This window comes from Struthio camelus, chromosome 2 (assembly GCF_040807025.1).
Source record: "Struthio camelus isolate bStrCam1 chromosome 2, bStrCam1.hap1, whole genome shotgun sequence".
NCBI classification, from domain to species: Eukaryota; Metazoa; Chordata; class Aves; order Struthioniformes; family Struthionidae; genus Struthio; species Struthio camelus.
In genome coordinates, this window is record NC_090943.1 from 81,285,671 (window position 1) to 81,306,352 (window position 20,682).

General features: G+C 37.9%; 1 protein-coding gene across 5 annotated transcripts in view; it reads right to left on the reverse strand.

Moving 5' to 3' along the window:
• Window positions 1-20,682, reverse strand: part of CTNND2 (catenin delta 2) — a 669,170-nt gene that overhangs the window by 243,566 nt on the left and 404,922 nt on the right. For all 5 annotated transcript variants that reach the window (XM_068931423.1, XM_068931424.1, XM_068931421.1 and 2 more), the window contains one exon: window positions 7,173-7,425. In XM_068931423.1, the coding sequence (XP_068787524.1) occupies window positions 7,173-7,425 (253 nt within the window). The remainder of the gene's footprint in view (window positions 1-7,172; window positions 7,426-20,682) is intronic.

Genomic DNA, 20,682 nt, shown 5'->3' on the forward strand with positions numbered 1-20,682 from the left:
AATTTTGTTGCTGTTCTTCAAGTGGCACACCAGCACTATTTCCAACAAAGTCATTTCTATCTACACTTTCATTTTTCCCATTTATTTGGGTGCGCACTTATGAGTGCTATGGGGCACTCGCACCATTACCCCCCCGAATGCCCTGCAGCAATGACAAGCACGTAACTAACTGCATTTCACTTCTCCCACTCTACACGACAGAAAGAGATTACCTTCTGACGCAGGCAGAGGACTGTAAGGACTAGATCTTTTCAGAGCAAAACCGGAGATGAGAAAACATCTCTCTCTCAAAATTATACTCTGTATACTGTATAAGTATCCTACAAATAAAACGGCTACCTACAGCCTGTTCTCCCCTGCTGATAGTTTAGGACTGTAAGCACGTTAGGTTGGATTCATTACTCAAACTCAATGGACCAGCAATGTCCATGTTACTGTAATATAATGAAACGGCACTGTTCTGTGATTACAGTATGGTAGGTTTGTTAACGATGGGACCAGATTTCTTCAAAGACAGAATGGCAACGAAACAGAGCGGCCTCCTGCACTGTCAGTAAAATGGTACTATTTACAGGAGAGAGAGGGTGGGTACTACTGCTTCAGGAGCTAAAAGCACAGATGCTTTATTCCTGTAGAGTGCACTTGAGGTTTTCTTCAAGCACTTCCCAGAGAGAAGAGGTTGCTAAACAGCATGGGACAAATTCCATACAGGAAGAAATAGCAAACACAGGTGATGCTTTGGTGCATGCTGAATCACATTCATCCCCAGTCATTTACAAACTACCTGGATGTTAGCAGTGGAAAGACAGACACTGTTCCCACATACAGGAATGTGTTCAGAAAGAAGTTTCCCAAGTTCCCCAAGCTCTCCAATGCCCCTCCATTTTGTGTAAAACTTATAGTTAGCTAGATCAGTTAGCTCTTGGCTTATTTTGTCATGCCCAAGCTGAAACTCAGCACTCCTAAGGAAAGTCTTCTCCAGCCAAGGTTTCCAGCTAAATATATCTCCTCGAATCCCTAGTCTGTAGGATATTCTATGAGCCCCACCTCACCTATTTTAAAGGAGCAGGCTTCGTCCTTAGTTACCTAGAGCAGGAAAGGGGAGCAGATTTCTGCTGCAGATTATCGTATCTTCTACCGTTTCTCAAAGCTGTTCCATCTGCTAAATAAAAATTCATACCTTCTATGTAGAAAGGATTTGTATAAAGAACTGCAATTTATTCTGGACCTGCTATTCTTGAATTGTGTATATTTTATGCTGCTCAGACTCTCACTTTGATTTTATTGTTTATTATGGGGCCAGTTTTTCATACTCAGAGGAGTATATATTAAGGCCTGTGAGACTGTGCCATTTTAATGCAAGGAAAACAAACCAGATATTGCCCTGTTGAATGAAAGAAAGATACTTATGTGTAGAGTCACAGAATGATCACTCTAAAGAAGCATTTGCTCATTTCTGCCAATTCAAGGAGCTTGGTCCATGGAAAATTGCTGCAAAAAATTCTTAGAAGTGCTCTTGCAGAGAGGGTGTTAGTAGGACCTAGGAAATGGAACTATTTATTCCTGGAGGTAAACCTACATTGTATTTTTGTCTGTCATCAGTAAATTAACGTTAGGTTACTTAAAAAAAACACCACCAAACACATACATACACAGCTTATTCAGAGTTCATGCAGACTACAAACATGAACTTCAATCTTTTGCCTCTTAGGTTCAAGAGTTAGGCTCACTCACTCTCTCTGTCTCTCCCACACTGTTTTAACTTCATATAAATAATCGTGAGATTGACTTTACAGTTCAGTGATAAAGGCTTTAGCCTAAGATGTGAAAGACCTATACTCAGCTCCTCAACTCTACCCAAAGCGGAGTCCCTTCAGGAAGGGTGGAGACCCACCATGGCAGTTAACAGCCTGTTAGATTCTGAAAACTGAAGTTCACATCTTTAGACTGTGCAGGGCAGGGCTGGACAGGCAGACTACTGCGATTCTGGGCTCACAGCAAACAAGGCCTTCTCCCTCACCAGAAACATCCTTCTGAAGGTGACAACCCTTCCTGCAGAAGCTACCAGATACCTTCTCATAAAGACTTCCTACCTCCCACACATAGGTTTACACCACTATTTTCTTATCTCTTACACTGTTTTACTGTCTGGCTGCTATTCACATCTACAATCCAGTAATGCTGTTAGCACTTTGACAATCCTTGGAACAAAGGAAGATTAAATATACGGTGAGGACTCCTGCAGTAACATTTACCTTTTAACAGGTCATGTTCCAAACTGCGTGCGCTAATCTCCTAAGTGGTTTTACTGGAAGATTGAAATCAACAAGAAATTTTTTTTAATTTATCTCCCTTTCCCTATAAATAAGAAAAATTTCTAGTTTGCATTTTGAAAATACAGCGTAATTTTTGCAAAATGAGTTTTGAAATTTATGGTCCATATGCAATGATGTATGTCCTTTTCGTAAATGGAAAAAATGACAATTTAAAGGTTTAGAAGGTAAATAGCCAAAACCTTCATTCCCTGCTTAGTAAGAAATTAACCCCAGCAGAGGTAAAGTAAAATGCATATTCTGAAAGCAAAGGACAGAGCAGAAATGTCTCTGGGTATTCAAGCTGAATCACGCAGTATCTTGAACACACTAACTATGCTGACTTACACCCTGACAGTTTTAAAAAGAACCACCACTACAAGATAGCTGAATTTAAAATTTTTGTTTTCTTGTTTAGTTGCAACACAATTCCAGTTAGCGCTTTTTTAAAAAAGAAAAAAAGGAAAAAAATAAAAAAGGATTCCCCATCCTTATTGCGTTCTGTTCTACAAAAAAAAGCACCGTTTACATCTGTATTCATGGAATTTTCCCATTTCTTCTGAATAAACAGTTAAAAGGTTCTAAAACATATTTTTTGAGGAAGAAAATCCCATAAAGGAAAATTATAAATATAGATCAATATAATTCATTACAATATTAAATGGACATCTGAAGTCTGAAATTCATTTTGATAGCTTTAACTGAGTATATTTCACATAATTCTTGCTGGTTACTTAGCTTCTTGCCAGCTTCTTTGCACGAAAAACACGCGTGTATAAAATCATTTAAGAACACAGTACTGAAGAAATGTCATAAAACAATGAAAGAAACATGCCAAAATCAACCCATAAAACCAGACAGGGAGTATATAAACAAGCAAAATCACCGCTACCGCAAAACTTTATTAATATGTATTTAGCTGAAAGATGTACACAATGATATATTTTCCACTTACTATGCAATAGCATTATTCATCTGCGATGGTGCATGCACATGGTTTCTTAGGAATACAAAACCTCAATAATAAAACAATCTACACATGGTTTTCAATTTTGTATTTTGGAGTAGAAACTGGCAGGCACAAAAACTGATAATTGGATACTGACATTTCTATTTTTAGGGCTCACCAGTTGCCCTAAATCCTAGGAATGGGCAAATCTCAAATAATTTTTTTAGCTCTACAGGACAAATTAATCTTTCTTAAAAGAAAGTAGGGCAGAAAATGTCAAATGAACATATATTTCTAATACTTTAAAAGAAAATACCTAGTAAAAACAACCTTTACTATACCTTTCTCTATTATACTATAAAAGGGTAAAAGCATGTGAACATACTTTGCTGCTGTAAGCCAATATGCTTTATGAACCAGTGCCAGCACAAGTTATGGACCACCATCCTCTGTCATCTTTCACCGTTATCCTCTCTGCCATTTGTCAGCATTTTAGGCTAGCTTCTGAATCCTGTGAATTTCTGCGTTCACAGTCCAGTAGGAACCAAAAGCAAGACAACAATTAGAAAATAAATACTATATCCTTCGGCCCAATCTCTATGACACATTTTCATACAAAATATCATGTCGTGAAACAGTTTATATCACAGCCCTAATGAACACTTATTTTCCTTTTTGACATGACCAACACACATAAGCATGGCCCCCCCCCCCCAAAAAAAACCCAATCCATATATTATCTTTGATGTTCAACTTCTCCATTTTCCCTATGCAGAACTTAAGTTTTATTACTGATAGGGATGAGAAAAGAGGTTCATTTCCTTTTAAAATAACACAAAACAGACTTGTGTCCACCATTACTATATATAGGTTTTACTATTTTTGTTACATCAGTTCATATCACCACACAGTCTATCTGCAAAATTATTCATTACCACAAACTTGATAATAAACATTGGTACTTTTTTAAAATAGATTTTGTCCTATACTTTATATTACTGAACATTAAACTGTTTTATGAGAGTTAGGTGACGGAGAACAGATGTTGAGCTAAAATTTCTTGCGCCAAATGTCAGCTCAGAACGCATATGTAGTTCTAGCAATCCGAACTACACGGTGAAAATAATGGAAAAAACATCAATTACAGCAGTGCCTGTCAAACGCTTTTCTTGGATTTCAGATAGAAATTTCATTTGAATGGAAGATTCTTGAAAAAAAAAAAGATAAAATTCAGAAACTAACTGCTTATTAGGATATGTACGTTCTCTTCTGGTATCTATTTTTCATCCTGAATTGACTGGCATGTACCATACACTAACTGAAAGCTTCCTATTGGTAGATACTGCAACATGCTTTTATTTTCCAGTTGGCTCTGCCAGCGAACCTTCTTGGCTGGATTGCTGACTGGACAAGCAAGCCTGGTGCCTGACAAGTACCCCTGTGACTCTCAGCCACCCTTCATACAGGTTTTTCGCCCCACCTCTTTTTTGGACCAAAAAAGCAGTACTGCTCCGTAAAGCAGCTCAAGACTTATCAATTGCCAAAATCCATCCACTGACCAATATGTTTATTTGTTCTTGCTGTCTAAGGCATAAATGATACCACATTGACCAACAGTATGCAACTTAACGCAGCTACTGAAAGTTTTTTTTTTAATATTTGGGCCATGTTTTCCTTTCTCTCATTAAAGGCATTTGCTTTAATTATACCTCCATGTGCTAACCTAAATAATTTCCTTCCTTCCTTATTGTTTCTTGAAGCATCTGTAAAGTTTTCTGCCCTCTCCTTCCCCGCATTTGTCATTTATTCAAGCTTTTGTAGTCTTTCAATAGAAATCAACATGTTGAAAGTCTCCTGATTGTTTTTATTGCTTTTCCCTCATCTCCTTCCAATTTTCCAACATCTTTCCAATAATTCAATGATCAGCAAGTGCTATATTCAAGGGACAGTTTCACAAGCCATTCTGCCTAGGTGGAAGACGATCAGTAGCGTCTCCCTAACATCTCTTCATAAGAATTATTCCCCATCAACAAGTGAGGGCAGTAACATTAAGTAACTGGACAGCACAGTTCATGGATAAATAAATGAAGAAGGCAGAAATACATTACAGTGGAATACAGTCCTCCATTACAACAATATTCTGTTAAAAATCCCACCTCAATCACTTTTTGATTAGTAATAATCATAATTAAAAGGGTATTTAATGATTCGTTGTAAAGAGCTTATTGACTTCAATCTCTGTCTGGATCTCCTGTTTTACCTAAAGGAATCAATACTCACAAAACTCTGCTGCAGAAATGATACCACATGGAGAGAAAGAAAAGAACTAAAAAACAGCAAAATGAAAAGTTTGCTGAAAAAAAATCTTAAATTTTACAAGCACATATCCTATACAGTCACTCACAAACAGATTCAAAATGATAGCAGAGCAACTTAACAGATGGCACCTTCAACAAAAGGTAAGTCCAACATATCTTGGACAATTCATGGATATTATGATCAGCATGCTTTTCCTAAGTACATTTGTTAGGGAATTCAGTCATTTTTCCTCTGGTTTAATTCATTCCTAATACAACTTCCCTGAGGTTTGGAAACAATATCATTACAAAGCAAAGCTCTTTCTCCATGAATATTTATGTTCTGCAACACAAATATATCAACATACTAAGATTTCAGAAAAAGACTGTTTCCCTCTGGTTACTAATGTTTGTTTTGGGGCAGGAAGACAAAGGGGAAGAACTGAGTTTACATTCTTGCAAATTTCTGCAGAAATATCAAGAGTCAAGGAAAAAAAGTTGCAGGGGGAAGTTTTTCCAGTAAGTAAAACTCTGTGATAGCTGAAGTGGCTACGAGCAGTGGTGTTCCTGATGTGTTGTAAAATTTACCTGCTATTGGGCTTTTGCACTAAGACAGAGATTTTTGATAACGCAAACGTGTCGAAAGATCAGGTTGTGAAGATCTGCGTTTTAACGCAGGGAGGAGAGGAGTATTTTCATCCTGTTGCTTAAACACCTCCAGCACTTTTGTTGGGGGCAAGCTTTTGGGCTCGCTTATCGTTAAATTTCATGTAGCAAAAAAAACCCACGCCATCTGCCATAGAAAAGCCTGTATAAATTAACATTTACAATAGGTTTAAACTTAAGTTACCAAAAAACCTGCTGATATTTTTTCCAGCCAAAAATTAAACAAAACCACCAAATACACCAAGGACTGCACTCAACGTTTCTGCTACAGATATAATGGAAACCAAACCATATGCCTTCAAAACTGCCCATATACTTGGCTATAAAGTTTTGTCCTTGCACGTTCCCTAGGTATACTGCAAACCAGAATATTCATGTCTGAGGACATTTTAAGTTGTGCTATAGATTCGAAATGCACGTGTACTAGAAAACTTGCAGTACATACATTCTGCTACCATGCTAGGCATGAGAAGCCTGCATAGCACATAAGGTGAAGCATAAACCCGAGTACATTCTCTTTCCACATTGCTTTTAGTCTCACTGCCTAGTACCAGAATATCCTTTTGTGCAGCGCTAGATATTAACTGCAGACAAACTATTGACTGTAAGAACTTCTGCCTGAGGAGTAGCTTGAAAATTCAATCCACAAGGGTTAAAAGGTCAAAACAGTCATACCACTGCTCTGGTTTTCAGAGAAAATTACTTTTCATGAGGAGCAGCACTACTGAAAGCAGATTAAACATACATACTCAAGACCACACCTATCATTTCATTTCACGGAAGAGCTCATGAGAGCCTTCCAAGGCAAAGCATTAGAACAAAACAGTTATGCAAACAAAATCTTATACTTTTTTTTGCTGACACACAATAGTGGAAACGTACAAAGTCAACTGCAATTATAAACCTCTGCATGAGCAATAAATAGTAGACAATTAAGGTTTCACCCACCTGGGATCTTTCTGAATGCTATCAATGGAAGGTGACCTAGCCAAGGTCCCTTCAGGTGGGATGGCTGGCCCAGATTTGCTGTATGGTGATTCAACAGAAGGACAATACTGCAGCTGTCGGTAGGGGTCTGCGTAATTGGAGGCTGGGCCTGCCGCATAGCTGGCCCTCTGGAAGGTCGCGGTTGCGTTCTGTGTGCCGTGTTGACTGCCTGTGCGCTGTAAGGGTACGGAGTCGACACCAGGGGAAGATGGGGCTACGACAGGAAAGTAGGGACAAAGTAAAAAATTGAGGACCTGTTCACAGAAATGGTTAACCAGGTCTAGGCAGAGGAAAAAAACACACACATATAAAACAGGGGTTCAAAAAGAATGAGGAAAAAAAAAAACAAACAAAGAACAACATTGTCATTTTCAAAACCACCGAAGTAAGTAACTGTCAAGCGAATTTCTAAATGACATGCCACCTCTGGACTAGCAGATCTTTACAACAGTTAAACAGACCGTGTAGCAGTGCTTTTCACTCGGGGTTTTAATTGCATTACCCTGAAATAAAAGAAAAGCAGCAAAACGTGGCACTAGTAAAATTCTGATTTACAGACACCACCAAGTGAGACTTGTGCAGTCCTTACACAGGTGGAAGAAGTCAGCACCACCCGTAGAAGGAGTGCGTAACCAGGCTGCAGAGTCCAAATTGAGACTGACGGCTCTATGGCAGAAGAAAGGGGCCAGACAGCCACGGCCACCTCAAATTTACACAGTCCTGGTATCTGTAAAATACAGAAAAACAGACAACTGCTACTGAAACAGTTCCTGGGTATGCTTTGTTAACCATTTTTCTTCATAATGCACCATAAATAAAACTTACTGGACTGCTCCTGCTAACTGATTCTGAAAAAGAAGGTGAATACAAGGCGATCACACAGACATTTTAATCCACGCCAGCAACACTTGGCCACTACAGTTCTCAAGATTACAGTATTAACAGTTTTGAGCAGCTTTACTGGTAAGATTTAAACTGACTTAACGTTTTTACAACTCCAAAATCTTATTAATCTGTCGCATAGCCCATTACCTCTCTATTACACCACAGCGTATCAGAGATCTAGTCTGTTTTATGATTTTTATTAAATATGCAATAATACTTCAGTCCAGATAACGGCAATTGGATTCTCACTGTAAGGGCTAGTGGACCAACATCTACATGGTCTTTTGGCGTGAAAGTAAGTACAAGTTAAATGCTGCCTCTGCTCAGAGGGAAGCTCTGCCCACTTTAAAAGGCAAATGAATTCATTGGGGATCCCACTTCCCCCACCCTGAGACAACAGGAACTCTTTCATAAACTGGAGTGGGTCTGCGTTCAGGATTATTTTTAGCTCAGTTGAATTCATAAACAAAACTGCAGGCAAAACTGTATACTCAAGCAATAGATTATAGTAATAAATTTCCCAGTCCTTTCTCATTAACATACACATTTACCTTCCAAGAAAGGAATTATTTTCAATATATTATAGGTGCAAGAAAGGGATTTTAAGCATTTTATATTAAAGTGTCAGAAAATGAAATAAAATTCACTTAAAATAGAATTTCAGCCATTTTGTCTGAGCTAATACCTACCAAAGTTAAAAACATCCTGAACATTTTAAATTTGTATCACATCTCTGCCTATTTTCATTTTTCTTATGGCTCTGACATATATCACATTATAGTAATAAGTATCAATGTATAATTTTGTTACAAAAATACACATAACAATAATAGGATCACTCTCACGTACGTACATGGCAACACTTAATAAGTACTGGTTTTGTCTAATTGCTAGTATGGATTTGCTTAAGGAATGAGTACTAAAACACACACAGACCTTATCTTAAAACTGTATCAGTCAAAATGCAGTAACACCATTAGCATATTGAGACATCGCATTCTCAAATCGTACTAAATCCAGTGTTAGGAAGACACAATTAAAAACGTGACATTTTAACAGGAAATGCACATAATTCCGGAAAAAATGGGGCTTTATGTGAAAAGTAATTAAAACATAAGTTAGAGAAAATACTGGAAATACTTTCAAGTGAAAAAGTAAAAATGGAAGTGTATGCTGAAATGGCATACTGTTAATCGTTGTCAACGGGCAGCACATGCTGCTAGCTTTTGACGCATCACTGGTATGGGGAAATTGCAAAAAGCCCTACAACGCTAATATTGCCGAGAACAAGAACATCATACTGGAGATCATTTTGCAAAACATTCCAAGGTATTTCCCTTCCTTTTCTTTGTAAGGCAGTTCTATAAAGATGGTGTTTGTTTTTAAATTCTGTGAAAAAACTTTTCTTTCCAGTTTCCACTTTGTCTTGTTATCAAAATAGGTATTTATATGAACTGAAACTAGCTGTCACCCTAACACCTACATGCTTTTTGAGTCACACTGATTCATTTCTCAGATTATCTTCTTAACAGACTGTTACTTCCTTTTGAATTTTATCACGATGAACACAGTACTGCCATCGCTGGAGTACGGAATAATAAGACGAATGCATCACTTCTCTAAACATTCACAAATAAGTTTATATTTGTTCAGTGTTAGCCAGCTCAAAAAAAAAACTTTCAGAAAAAAAGTCTATATTTAACTTGACTACAGCCACCTTCATGGAGTGTAAAAGTATTTACTAAAGCTGAAGCCTTTAACATGAAGGGCTTCATGTAAAACTGAAGCAAAGATATCTCCTATCAAGACATTAATGTTGCTTCAGCAAATTCTTTTAGCAGCCAGATGTATTGATTGAAGTAGGGCTGTTTAGTCCACGACAAACATTGAGGCTGCTGAGAATAGGTGTCTCCCTTTGATTCAGGTGTTACAACAGCAGAGCCCAAGCGATTATGTCTGTTACAAAAATTCAGAACAGAAGTTTATTTGCTTTATCCAACAACAGTAAAACTTCAGGGAACACATAAGGCCTAGAAGGCACCCGAAGGCATCTGAGGCTGAAGTCTGCAGATGTTTGTGCAACTTTTTTATGTGGTTTTAAATTGAAGGCACTGAACTCCTTCCTCCAACTTCTGTGTTTGACTTGTCTCCTCACAGACTGAAGGCCGACACAGTTGTAACTGCAAAGCTACACCTCGAATCAGGATCAGCTCAGCACAGGCAAGGTGCAATACTACTTTAACCAGGATCAGGGACTCAGCCCAGCAAGACACTAGATAGAGGGAAGGCAAGGCAAGGAGTTGTAACAGAATTGCTTCTTCAGGAGAAATGAACTGCTTTCCCTTCTCTCAGTAGCAAGCATCACATTGCCCAGGGCCTACAGCTGACCCTAGTCTGCCTCTGCAAAACGGGAGAGCCCAACATCATCTCATGGCTGTTGAAAAGTAGGTCTTGTTTTGTGACCTCATTTACCTCCCAGCTTGTCTTTAAATAAGCCATCAGCAGTCCCAAAACTGACAAGGAAATTAAGGTTAACATTGGTATCCTGCCTACCTAAACGAGCACGCATGAAGACGTCATTTCTAATGGTCATTGCAGCCCATACTTTTTTAAAATTGGCATGGAAGTTCAGCGGCTTATGTCAGATAAATAAGTTTTGGAAATTCTGCTCCACTCTGCTCCCTTTGCACTGGGCAGGCTAACTGCAGCTCTTTCACAGGACCTGGTTGGTAGAGTCGCCTTTCAGAGGCGGAGAAACAGAGCTATCAGCAGACAGCAACTCCCTCCCTCCTTCCATGTAGGGAAGCCTGGCTTATATAGACCACATCGTGCAAAGCTGAGGCTAACTTCCATTGATGTTAAGGTCAGAGCACCCACTTTATGCTGCAGTTAGCAGGTACTGGAGATAAGAAACAGCATGGATCAGTGAGAGGCTAATAAACCTCTGAACATTCATGTTATTTTAAACATGGTGAGGTTCAGATAAATACAAGAACGATATTTAAAGAGAATTCATCCTATAGTTCTAAAGTGAAAATTTCAAAATTACAAATACAAACCAAGAACCATAGTCTAAGCAAAGAGACTGCGATTTATCACCTAAAGACTGCATTTAAGATCTTTTTTTAATTTGGCATGTCATTTATATCTTTAAAATACCATATAATCTCAAGCCTTCACAACTGCGACATCAAAATTATATTCCCAGAAAACTGAGCGTTAGCTTACCACATGACTTGGTATGTTCTTCCTATGAAATTTTACCAAAGATGCTAAAAAGGCCCTGTGACCTGATGGATCAGGACTGAAAACCTGATGTATGCCCTGATTATGGCTCTCTTGATGCCACAACTTGCGTGCAGAAAAGCCAGCCTATATAATTTTCTATGGCTTTTGCATAGTATTAGCAAAGACAAAGTAACTTTTACATTAACACTGAAAATTTAGGTGCATCTCTAAATGAGCCCACAAGCTCATTCACGTCAGAAATTCACTTACAGGTTTTGTATCGTACTTTCAAATAGATGACTTCTAGAGAAGAAACAAACAAAATCCAAAAGCAAAAACATGGTGCAGGCAGGGATACTATAACACCACACCTAGACACCTTAGGGAGACCAGTTTCACCTAAGAACTGCTAAGATGTTCAGACTTCCTACAAGTCAGTGGGAATTCTGTCCTGTTATATACAGGATCAGACCTTCAGAAAAGATTAACTCATTTATGACACTTATTTTGCTGTACCTTCTTGTTGAAAATGACTTGGCTGATACTACTGTTTGAGTTGTGGATATTACCTTTTCCTCTTCTTATTCTGTACTAGACATTCACTTCCTATGTTGACCTTCTCCTCACGCATGTAATTTGTAATATAGATTTTGTAATTTTTTTGCACTGATTTGCACAAGCAAAATTATTATTCTCATGTGAAAGTGGAGGTTCTTTTGAAAAACTGGGTGCAAGTAAGATTTCTTTCAGTTCAAGGTATGTCCACCATCCTTCCATGAGTTCATAAAAGATATGGATGTAGAGTATTTAAAGTCATTCTGTTGGTAGCAAACATAAAAGAAGATTTATAAATCAGATACTTTTCCCACCTAATACACTGCAAAAATAACACAGTACATTCTCCGCCTATAAGGAAACAGAATTCAAAGTTTGGGGGATAAAAACACTTTTTCTCCCTAAACGTTAACTGAACTACATTTAGAGCATGCAACAGGGTTTTGGCAACAGAAGATGTATTAAAAAATTAGATCACAATCAAGCTAGGAGCAAATCAGCAATCCAAAGTAGCAAGCACAAGCAGTCAAGTCTAAACACTGTTAAAGCTGCCTGATAATATAGATACAATAATAAATTAATCACTTAGCAGTTAAAACAAAGAATCACTTTTCCACATGGGAAACACAGGATTTTAGAGAACTATATGGCTGGGGAAACACAAAAGCATTTACTAAAAGAGAAAACATCAGTATAGCTGATATTAGCAACACCCTCTAAAGGTAGGGGTTAGGATTTTACCAAAGCACTATCATATCCTTTGTCAAAAGTATGCACAAGGAATTTCTGTACTTCAAACAAGTAAACTACAGGAAGAGTAAAAGAGCCCTGAAGGGTTTCAAGATACAAGGCTTCAATTACACTAGATTTAAGATATCCAAGACTTTATGCAAATATCCACATCACGGAAGTTCTCTCTGTAGCTAGGGAACTTGACTGCACCATTTCTTGTAGCTAAAACACCAACAACAGTCTGAACTATTCCAGTCTTCTACTTCTTTTGCTTTCTGTTCTCTTTTTCCTCACTTCTCCCTACTCTTTATTTATTTATTTATATCTTGCAATCAAACACTCCAGTTTCTGAATCCTATTTTTATTCTCAGCCCTCAAACTTTGGTGCTTTATATTCTTTCTGTTCAAGAGGAGGGAAATATCCTGGTGATGATGACTGGCTAGATCTTTTCACTTCTGCCATTCTTCCCAAGTTCTATTATAGCTCTCTTATGCCTAAAAAAGTTAAAAGCAATAAAACAAGGAAAAGTTATATCACGTTAGACAAACAAGTCTCTCTAAAAATACGTAGTTACCATCTGCCACAGCAAGGTTACATTTGCTCTAAATGAAGCTTAGTTGCCTTTAACAGTGATCTATAGCAGCTACAGCACATACACTTTTGGATCAACTGTCTGGAGTCATCTATTAATTGTATCATTGCCTTTCCTTTAGAACAGTTTTGCTCTCTCATCATCTAAAACAAGCTCAGAGTCCAGCTTTGTGCTTAATTCGGTTTTACTAGAGACAAGCAGTCCAGTTTCGAGTATGTAGTGTGATCCATAAAGACAAAGTATATTACTTCTACTTGTGGTATTAAGGTATTTGACGCCTTTCACTTAGATTCTCTTTCTCATAGCATAAGAGGAGACCATCTCTGTAAAGCACTTAAAAGGATTTTGTTATGTTGTCAGCGTCCAGGTAACGGTTCTGCCTCCTTCCCTCATCTGAAAGGCAAATTTTGAAATATGTCTACAGAAGAAAAGCTGGCCAAAGATCTTGTTTCACGCTGCATGCAAGGGACAATTGCTCCTTTAATTTTCTTTACTAAATGTGTAGAAAGCAGTATCCGTTGGCCAGCACTAGCAACCTGATTTGTACTGCAGCTCAGTTCCCTCTGCAATGAGAACTACACGAGCTTTATCTGATTATAATACATAAGCATGCGACTACCTTCCCCTGCTAGCCTTCTCTTGCGCAAAACTGCTTTGACGCAGTTTTAATAACTTTTTAATTCTCCTTGATTATAAAGAAAGTTTACACAATCAGGTGAGCAAACCAGCCATTCTCTGAGTAGCTCAAACAAAATTTTAAAGCATTTTTTTTTACTTCATAAACATCATCATATTCCCTGTGGCTTATGCTGTAATCTATGCTATTCACTGAGATACTATCACAGAATAATGACTTACCTCTGTCCTCGTTACTGCTTACACTGAGCAGAGATTCCTTGACCAAAGTGGACTCAGCAGAAGGTGTACTCACTTTTTCAGCTAGGCTGCTTTTCCAGCTGATGCAGAGCTAAGGTTTTTTTTTGCCACCTAAAACTTCAGTCTTACCACCTGATATAGGTATATCGTTTCTTAAGAAGTCACTCTTAAAGAAGTGCTTAAAAACTATTCTCATTACCAAAGACAATAATGAACACTAAGACTTCTGAATAATATCTTAATTAATATATCTGAAGTGATAGGGCAGCCACTGCTCAACCTTACTGGTTTCTTCAGTATTTCAATGACTTTTGGGCATAAAATATTTCACACAATTTTCCCAGGTTTCTCAGTATGTTTCTGCATCTTGTTCTTAAATAAATATTACATTTTTGTGACGTTTGATGGAGCTGACCTTCTTTTCAAAAGGTGCAACTTCAAGCCTACTAAGGACAAGGACTCTCCACTTGCTCTGAGGAAGACCTTCCTGTACCTCTTTCTCATAATGAACATATCAAAACCACAACTAGGCCTTTGAAACTTAAACCTATGTTACCTTAAAACAAAGTACAAGAAGAGAACTTTTAGAACGGAGAAAACTTTTAGTGAGATAGAAGAGGGAAAAAAAGAACCCATAAGCATATCTTCTCCTTGCACCCTCACAGGACAGGCTCCTTTTCCCCCATCCAGCCATTCAGCTCTCACTGCATCTCAATGAATCAGCCTTTCAGGGCTTCCAAGACTGCAACAAACTCCATATAATCAACTGGAAGAGTCTCTTGCCTTTTATTTCCTTCACGTTTTCTCCCTCTCTCAGTAATTTCTAGTCATGCTTCAAAGACTCTGCTCTCCGTATTTTCCCTAATTCTCTCTGCAGGCTCTACGTTCTCCAGCTGTTTGTATTCAGCATATCTCAGGGAAGATGAAATCCTTTTCCCTCCAGTCAGCTCCAGCGTGTTCAACTCAGTGCCTTCAACAGCCAGGGCAAGGCAACTGAGCAGCCAGTCTTTCTGCCGTGCCAGGTTTGTCCTTTTAAGGGAACATAACATATACTACAGAGGAAATGCAAATAAGCGAGAGAAATAGACACTAAACAGCATGGTAAACAGCAAAAAATACCTAAGATAGAAATAGAAGAAAAATACAGCATGGTACCTAGCATTTCTGCAGGCACTGGCTATGCTGTCATACCTAGTTGTAATTAGTGTGTCTACATGCAGTTGCAAGCTTTTATTTAACAATGTTTTTTATTATCAGATGCTTCCATGACATGACAAAAAGGAAGTCTTTTTTTTTTTTTTTTTAAAACCAAAAGTGTGTGACTCTTCCAGATGATATTACAAGAGATTCAGGTTGTTCATTTTTTTTAATCCCAGCTCCAAAACCAGAGGTAGTTATTTAACCACTATGATATTAGTTTCATTTAGAAATATGCAGTACACCTCTGAATTAGTCAAGAGGTCCATTCCCATCACTGACAGTGTAAAACTACTAAACTTCATAAAGATCATAAATCTACTCACAGTAATTGTATGCCCCAAAAATGAACCTTGTTTTGATTCTTTCAGTCTTAAAATCATTTTCTGACCATCACTGTAGTTATATGCCACTGTTTCATGGGAGAACAACCCACTGCTTCATAAAACTCAAAGCAACTTCACTTGTTCTCTTCATATTGTAATGTTTAATAAACTCCTGTTCCAATGCAGAAAATGATAACCTTTGATGACTGAAAAACTGAAGCTGCTACTGTGCTGATGTATCCCTTCATTTCAATTTTCTAAGAGCATTCTTCAGATCTGACACTAATTGTTCCAGTAAGGCTGAATGTTCCTTTGCTTAGAAACTGATGTTCCTTTACCGATTCTTCATGCATTATGAAAAAAAATATTGCTTCCTGACTTTCTGAGCCATCCTGTTTTTACAGAACCACCAGTATCTGGTCACTTTGAAGGCTGCTTTTGTCTACGTTGTTACACTTCAATTAGCGCATTTTCACATTGTCCGTGTGTTAGTTCCTCTCTTAGGCTTATTTTCTCTTTGAAATACATACCTTTTTCCTTTTATTGAACAGTTTCATTGTGGGAGGACACATACTACCATTGCCTAACCCTCACCATACGGGATAATTTGCTTAATCATCAGTTTAGACTTGCCATTTCTTTGCTAGTAATTATTTTATTTCTTTTGGGGTTCAAACACGTGATTAGCTGGAATCAATCTGAAATCATCTGCTTTCATTAAGTTTAGCAATGGAAGTAAATAGATCCCTTATGAATTGAGACATCTGTAAGGATGTTTGCTCCTCAAAAGCAAATTCTAATGAAAAAATAGGTAGAGGAGTAATTCAGTGAGCAGCAGTGCTGACAAAGCTTGTATCTTAAGGATTTGCATTTCAGTTTCATACGGTACCTAAGATGAATGAGCTCTGATCAAAGTTTATTGACAGCTGTGTCTGATGTGAGCCCACTGACACCAATAAAGTGCATACTTGAAAGCAGCCTCTTCCTCAGGCAAGCCTGTTACAAAGCTTTACTACTGTGCTCAGCATCACATCACCACACCCACAACCTTTGCAATATCTGCCTTTTCATCCAACTGTACTTGGCCAATAGGTTCCAAGGTTACTGGACACCCACCACAATAACGCAAGCTGTATCTCAACAGCATCAGTTTGAGATCCTTGGAGTTTTCTGAGAGGATTCCCAGGTTTCATGCAGATGTTGGAATTCTCTAACCAGGTATGTATTTTCAGTGATTTCAAATTCCCAACTCCCCACCTTAGGAGAATAGTGACATTCTTCCTTCTTTACAACCAAAACAAGTCAGGACATATGCCAAGTTTGTCAATATATATTTTTTTCCTAGTTGCCTTCAGAAATCAACTGCATTTTAAGTCTTGGAGTTCTTAAGCTTCACGAAGCTATGCAACTTGCATTCTCAGGCTCAGCTTCTAGCATGTTTCAGCAACGCTTTTTTGCTCAAAAACCCTGCTGTGTCCACATAACGTGATAATCAGATGACTACTTTGGCTGCTAAAGATATTCTGCCAAGATCTTTTCTCAGATCCTCTTTGGCCACTCTGACTTGCATCCCCAAATTTGGAGAGAAAATGCAGTTTAATTCACTCGTTATATGAACATTTAAACAGAGAAAGAGATTACTTGCAAAGCCCTTAACAGTAACTGCCCTTTGAGAATTTGAGACATTCAAATTCATCATGTTAATTTGCTCACCAGAGATAAACTCAGCCTTGAGCAATGGTATAACACAAGCCATACGCACCTGAGTCCTCTCTGTGGTATTACATGGTTTCACCTTGTGCACACTGGACATGATGACCGTAACCATTATAAAAACGTCACCAAAGCAAAACCACACAGCCCTACTGAACATAACAAGCCTTCTGCAACTAAATTTGTTTTTACTCCAGACTCACCTTCTCTTAAAATCCCTCAAATGAAAGTTTCCCTTCCAGCTGGCCGACATAAAACAGTACACACTGAACAAAGTCACAATTATTATTATTCAGAAAAAAATATTATGAGACTATAACAGCTTAACAGCCTTCACTGCATCATGCTACAGCCATCAAATACAATGTGCATACAAACTATATTTATTCTCCTCCAGATTTTGAGCTTCTCCCCACTTAGTACACTATAATCCTAAGTAATAAAACATTTATAAATTGGTATTCTTTAGAACACCTAACTGAGCTTCAGCTATGTAAATTAATGGTTTTCATTTTGGATTAGAGAGTTATTCTACCATCAAGTTAACTATATTTACATTCCAATGTCAGATTGTGTGGTACATACACCTTAGATAACATAAATTCTGTAAATGACAGTTTAAAAGTTGCTAGATCATTATAATAAAAACCAACCTCTCTGAATCCTTTTTCTGCTTGCAAAAAAAAAAAAAAAACCCTACATGCAAGCTACTTGATTATGATACGCTAAAAGGAAGAAAGCTACCTGGAGAAGCAATCAGTTTCACGTAACAAAGATTATAGCTTTAGTTAAAAAAATTACAATGAGCTGGTGGCTTTTAAGAGTGCTTTTAAACATAATACTATTGAAAGCATAATCCTTTAACAAAAGCTTTAGCCCTCTTGAAGACCCTACTGGGTAGTTCGCTCAGGCACAGCACTGTGTTTTCATTCAGCAAAGATTTACAAGAAGGAGATTTAAGAGAAGTGTTTGAATTGTTTCTTATTTACTGAAAGATAACCTTGTATTCATGTGCAACACTTAAGTAAATAAAAGAGCATGGACACAGTCCTTCATCAAGGAAGTCTAACGTGACCAGGCTTTTATCTGCCTGAGACTACACAGATACAGTAAGCAGATGATAAACACACAGACATTTTCTGGCACAGAGTAGCCACAATATTTTCTCAATAATGAGATTTACAGGGTATTTACTTTCTAGAGTTTCAAAGTCATGGCCAAGATCTTACAATCGCAGTTCTACCTCAGCAGGTAGCAGTCAGTTAAGGGACATGTGAGATGCACTTAGACAGGCTCTAAATCATCCCTCTATTAAAGAAAGGAAATAGAAAAGTCTTAGGAAATATGTAGGGCAAATCACAAACCTCTGGAAGTATTGTATTTATGGGACAAAAGAAGGAAGCTGTGAAGACTGACTATTGTAATGCATTTCTGATCGGAGAAACACTGAAGTTTAGGCTGTGTTCAGGTAGATATGATTCTTCTATGGAACTTAAGATGTTCAAATTTTTAAATTATCAAGTTATGGTTATTTGGAAAAAAGCCTCTCTGCTATTAGGGGGAATATTGCTAACAGTTTCCAAAAAAGGTTCTGTAGACTTTTCATGTCCTTCCACTTTCCGCAATCTCCCATTGCTCTTGCCCACAGATTTACATTGACTGCTGGATATCATCAGGACTGAAAGCTGTATCTTTCATTACTCTCCCAAAATCTTAAACAGGAGTGAAAAATCCACCTCCTTTCTCAGAGAAGATGCCCACAGAATATACGTGAATGAAGAATAGCATGAACGCAACAGTTACTTCAGTACAACTCTGACTGGACAGATTTCTGAAAGCTGCATCTTTCATAGCATGGAACAAGAAAGAAGGGAGAGCATCTGTAACAGCCATAAAATAATTTTCACATGCTTTTTCTAAACATTATCAGGTCAAATTCTGACCCAGATGCATCACCTCAGTGCCTTTAGTATATTTTAGCCACGCTTATCTGTGGGCAGGATTTGACAGCTACTGTTCTGTTCTAGTCTCATTCACTCAGCTGAGAGGCAGGACGCTTCCTCCAGCCCTACAGAACTAGGCTTACATTAGTCAATACCACTTTAAGAATGAATGAAGGGAACAAGCCCTCCAAGATTTATTTATTTATATATAAAAGAACATCACTAGATAAGGCTATCGCAGCAACCCAAATGAAATGGGATTATGACTTCCCATTGCTGTGAGGTGATTTGTTATTCACTCTACAGATCACTAAGGTATTTTGTGCTCCATTTACTTTGTATTGAGGATTTGTTCCCTGCTTGTTTCCTATAATTGTCTCTCCCAAAGCAACGTTATCAAGTGGACGGCAGTTAGGAACACAGTTCTATTATCACAACATTGCCAAACTATTTAATAGAGATGGAGAGGTAGAAATAACTTTTCTTTTTAATTTCGCTGAAAACATTAAGTCCTATAGCCAAAACTCCATTCCATGTGATTTATCACTACAATTCTCAATTAATCTGCAGCTGTGGCATTACTGCAGATCATATCAACTTGTGACAAAGCAAAAAAACAAAAGCCAAACCAAATAAAGAAGAAGAAAAGAAAAAAGAAAACCAGAACACCACAACCTAAGGAGCAAGAAGGGATGTTTGGCGTTTATAACCTAGCTATTGCACTTTAGGACTGAACAGAACCTAAATAAAGATTTGAGAAGCAACATAACAGACAAAGGGTTTAATCCAAACGGGGTAGGTCAGGGTTGATTTTTCTATCCCTCCTGCTTTTTGTTTAAAGTGACAACTTGAGACCCCAAATAAAGAAGAAGAAAAAACGTGAAACTAAGTTCCCCTTTCAGTTTCCAAATCAGCTATTTGTTACACAAGAATTACCTGTAACAGGTCGTTTTTCATTAATAGCTAGAGGCTGTTCTGACGGCAGATTAAGTAAAAACTGTACCAACTTACTCAAAACGATTGCTCTTCGTGAGAATTTGAGGCAGAATCTAATTGCATAAAAGAGAAAAATAATCTTTTCCCTGTTAACCCCTCTACAATTCCTTTTACGCAGGAAGCCTGAAGACCACAGAACTATGAGCCACGGCTAACTAAATTCCAAATCCACCTCTATGCTGAGAAGCTAATCTTACTCAGGAAAGCTGAGACAGGAGTGGGATAACTTTGGGGTATAAATTGCTCTGTGAAACCTGTCACTGGTGACAGGTAAGACTGAAGTTCTGAGACTGATTCTAAGAGCTGAGGTTAATTACATTTGCTGGCCCTGCAGCTGTAGAAATGCCTACTGTGAACAAAGTTCACTATATGGAACTATACAGATCATATAAAACCTCGCTGGCTTGAAATGGTTAAAAATGACAAC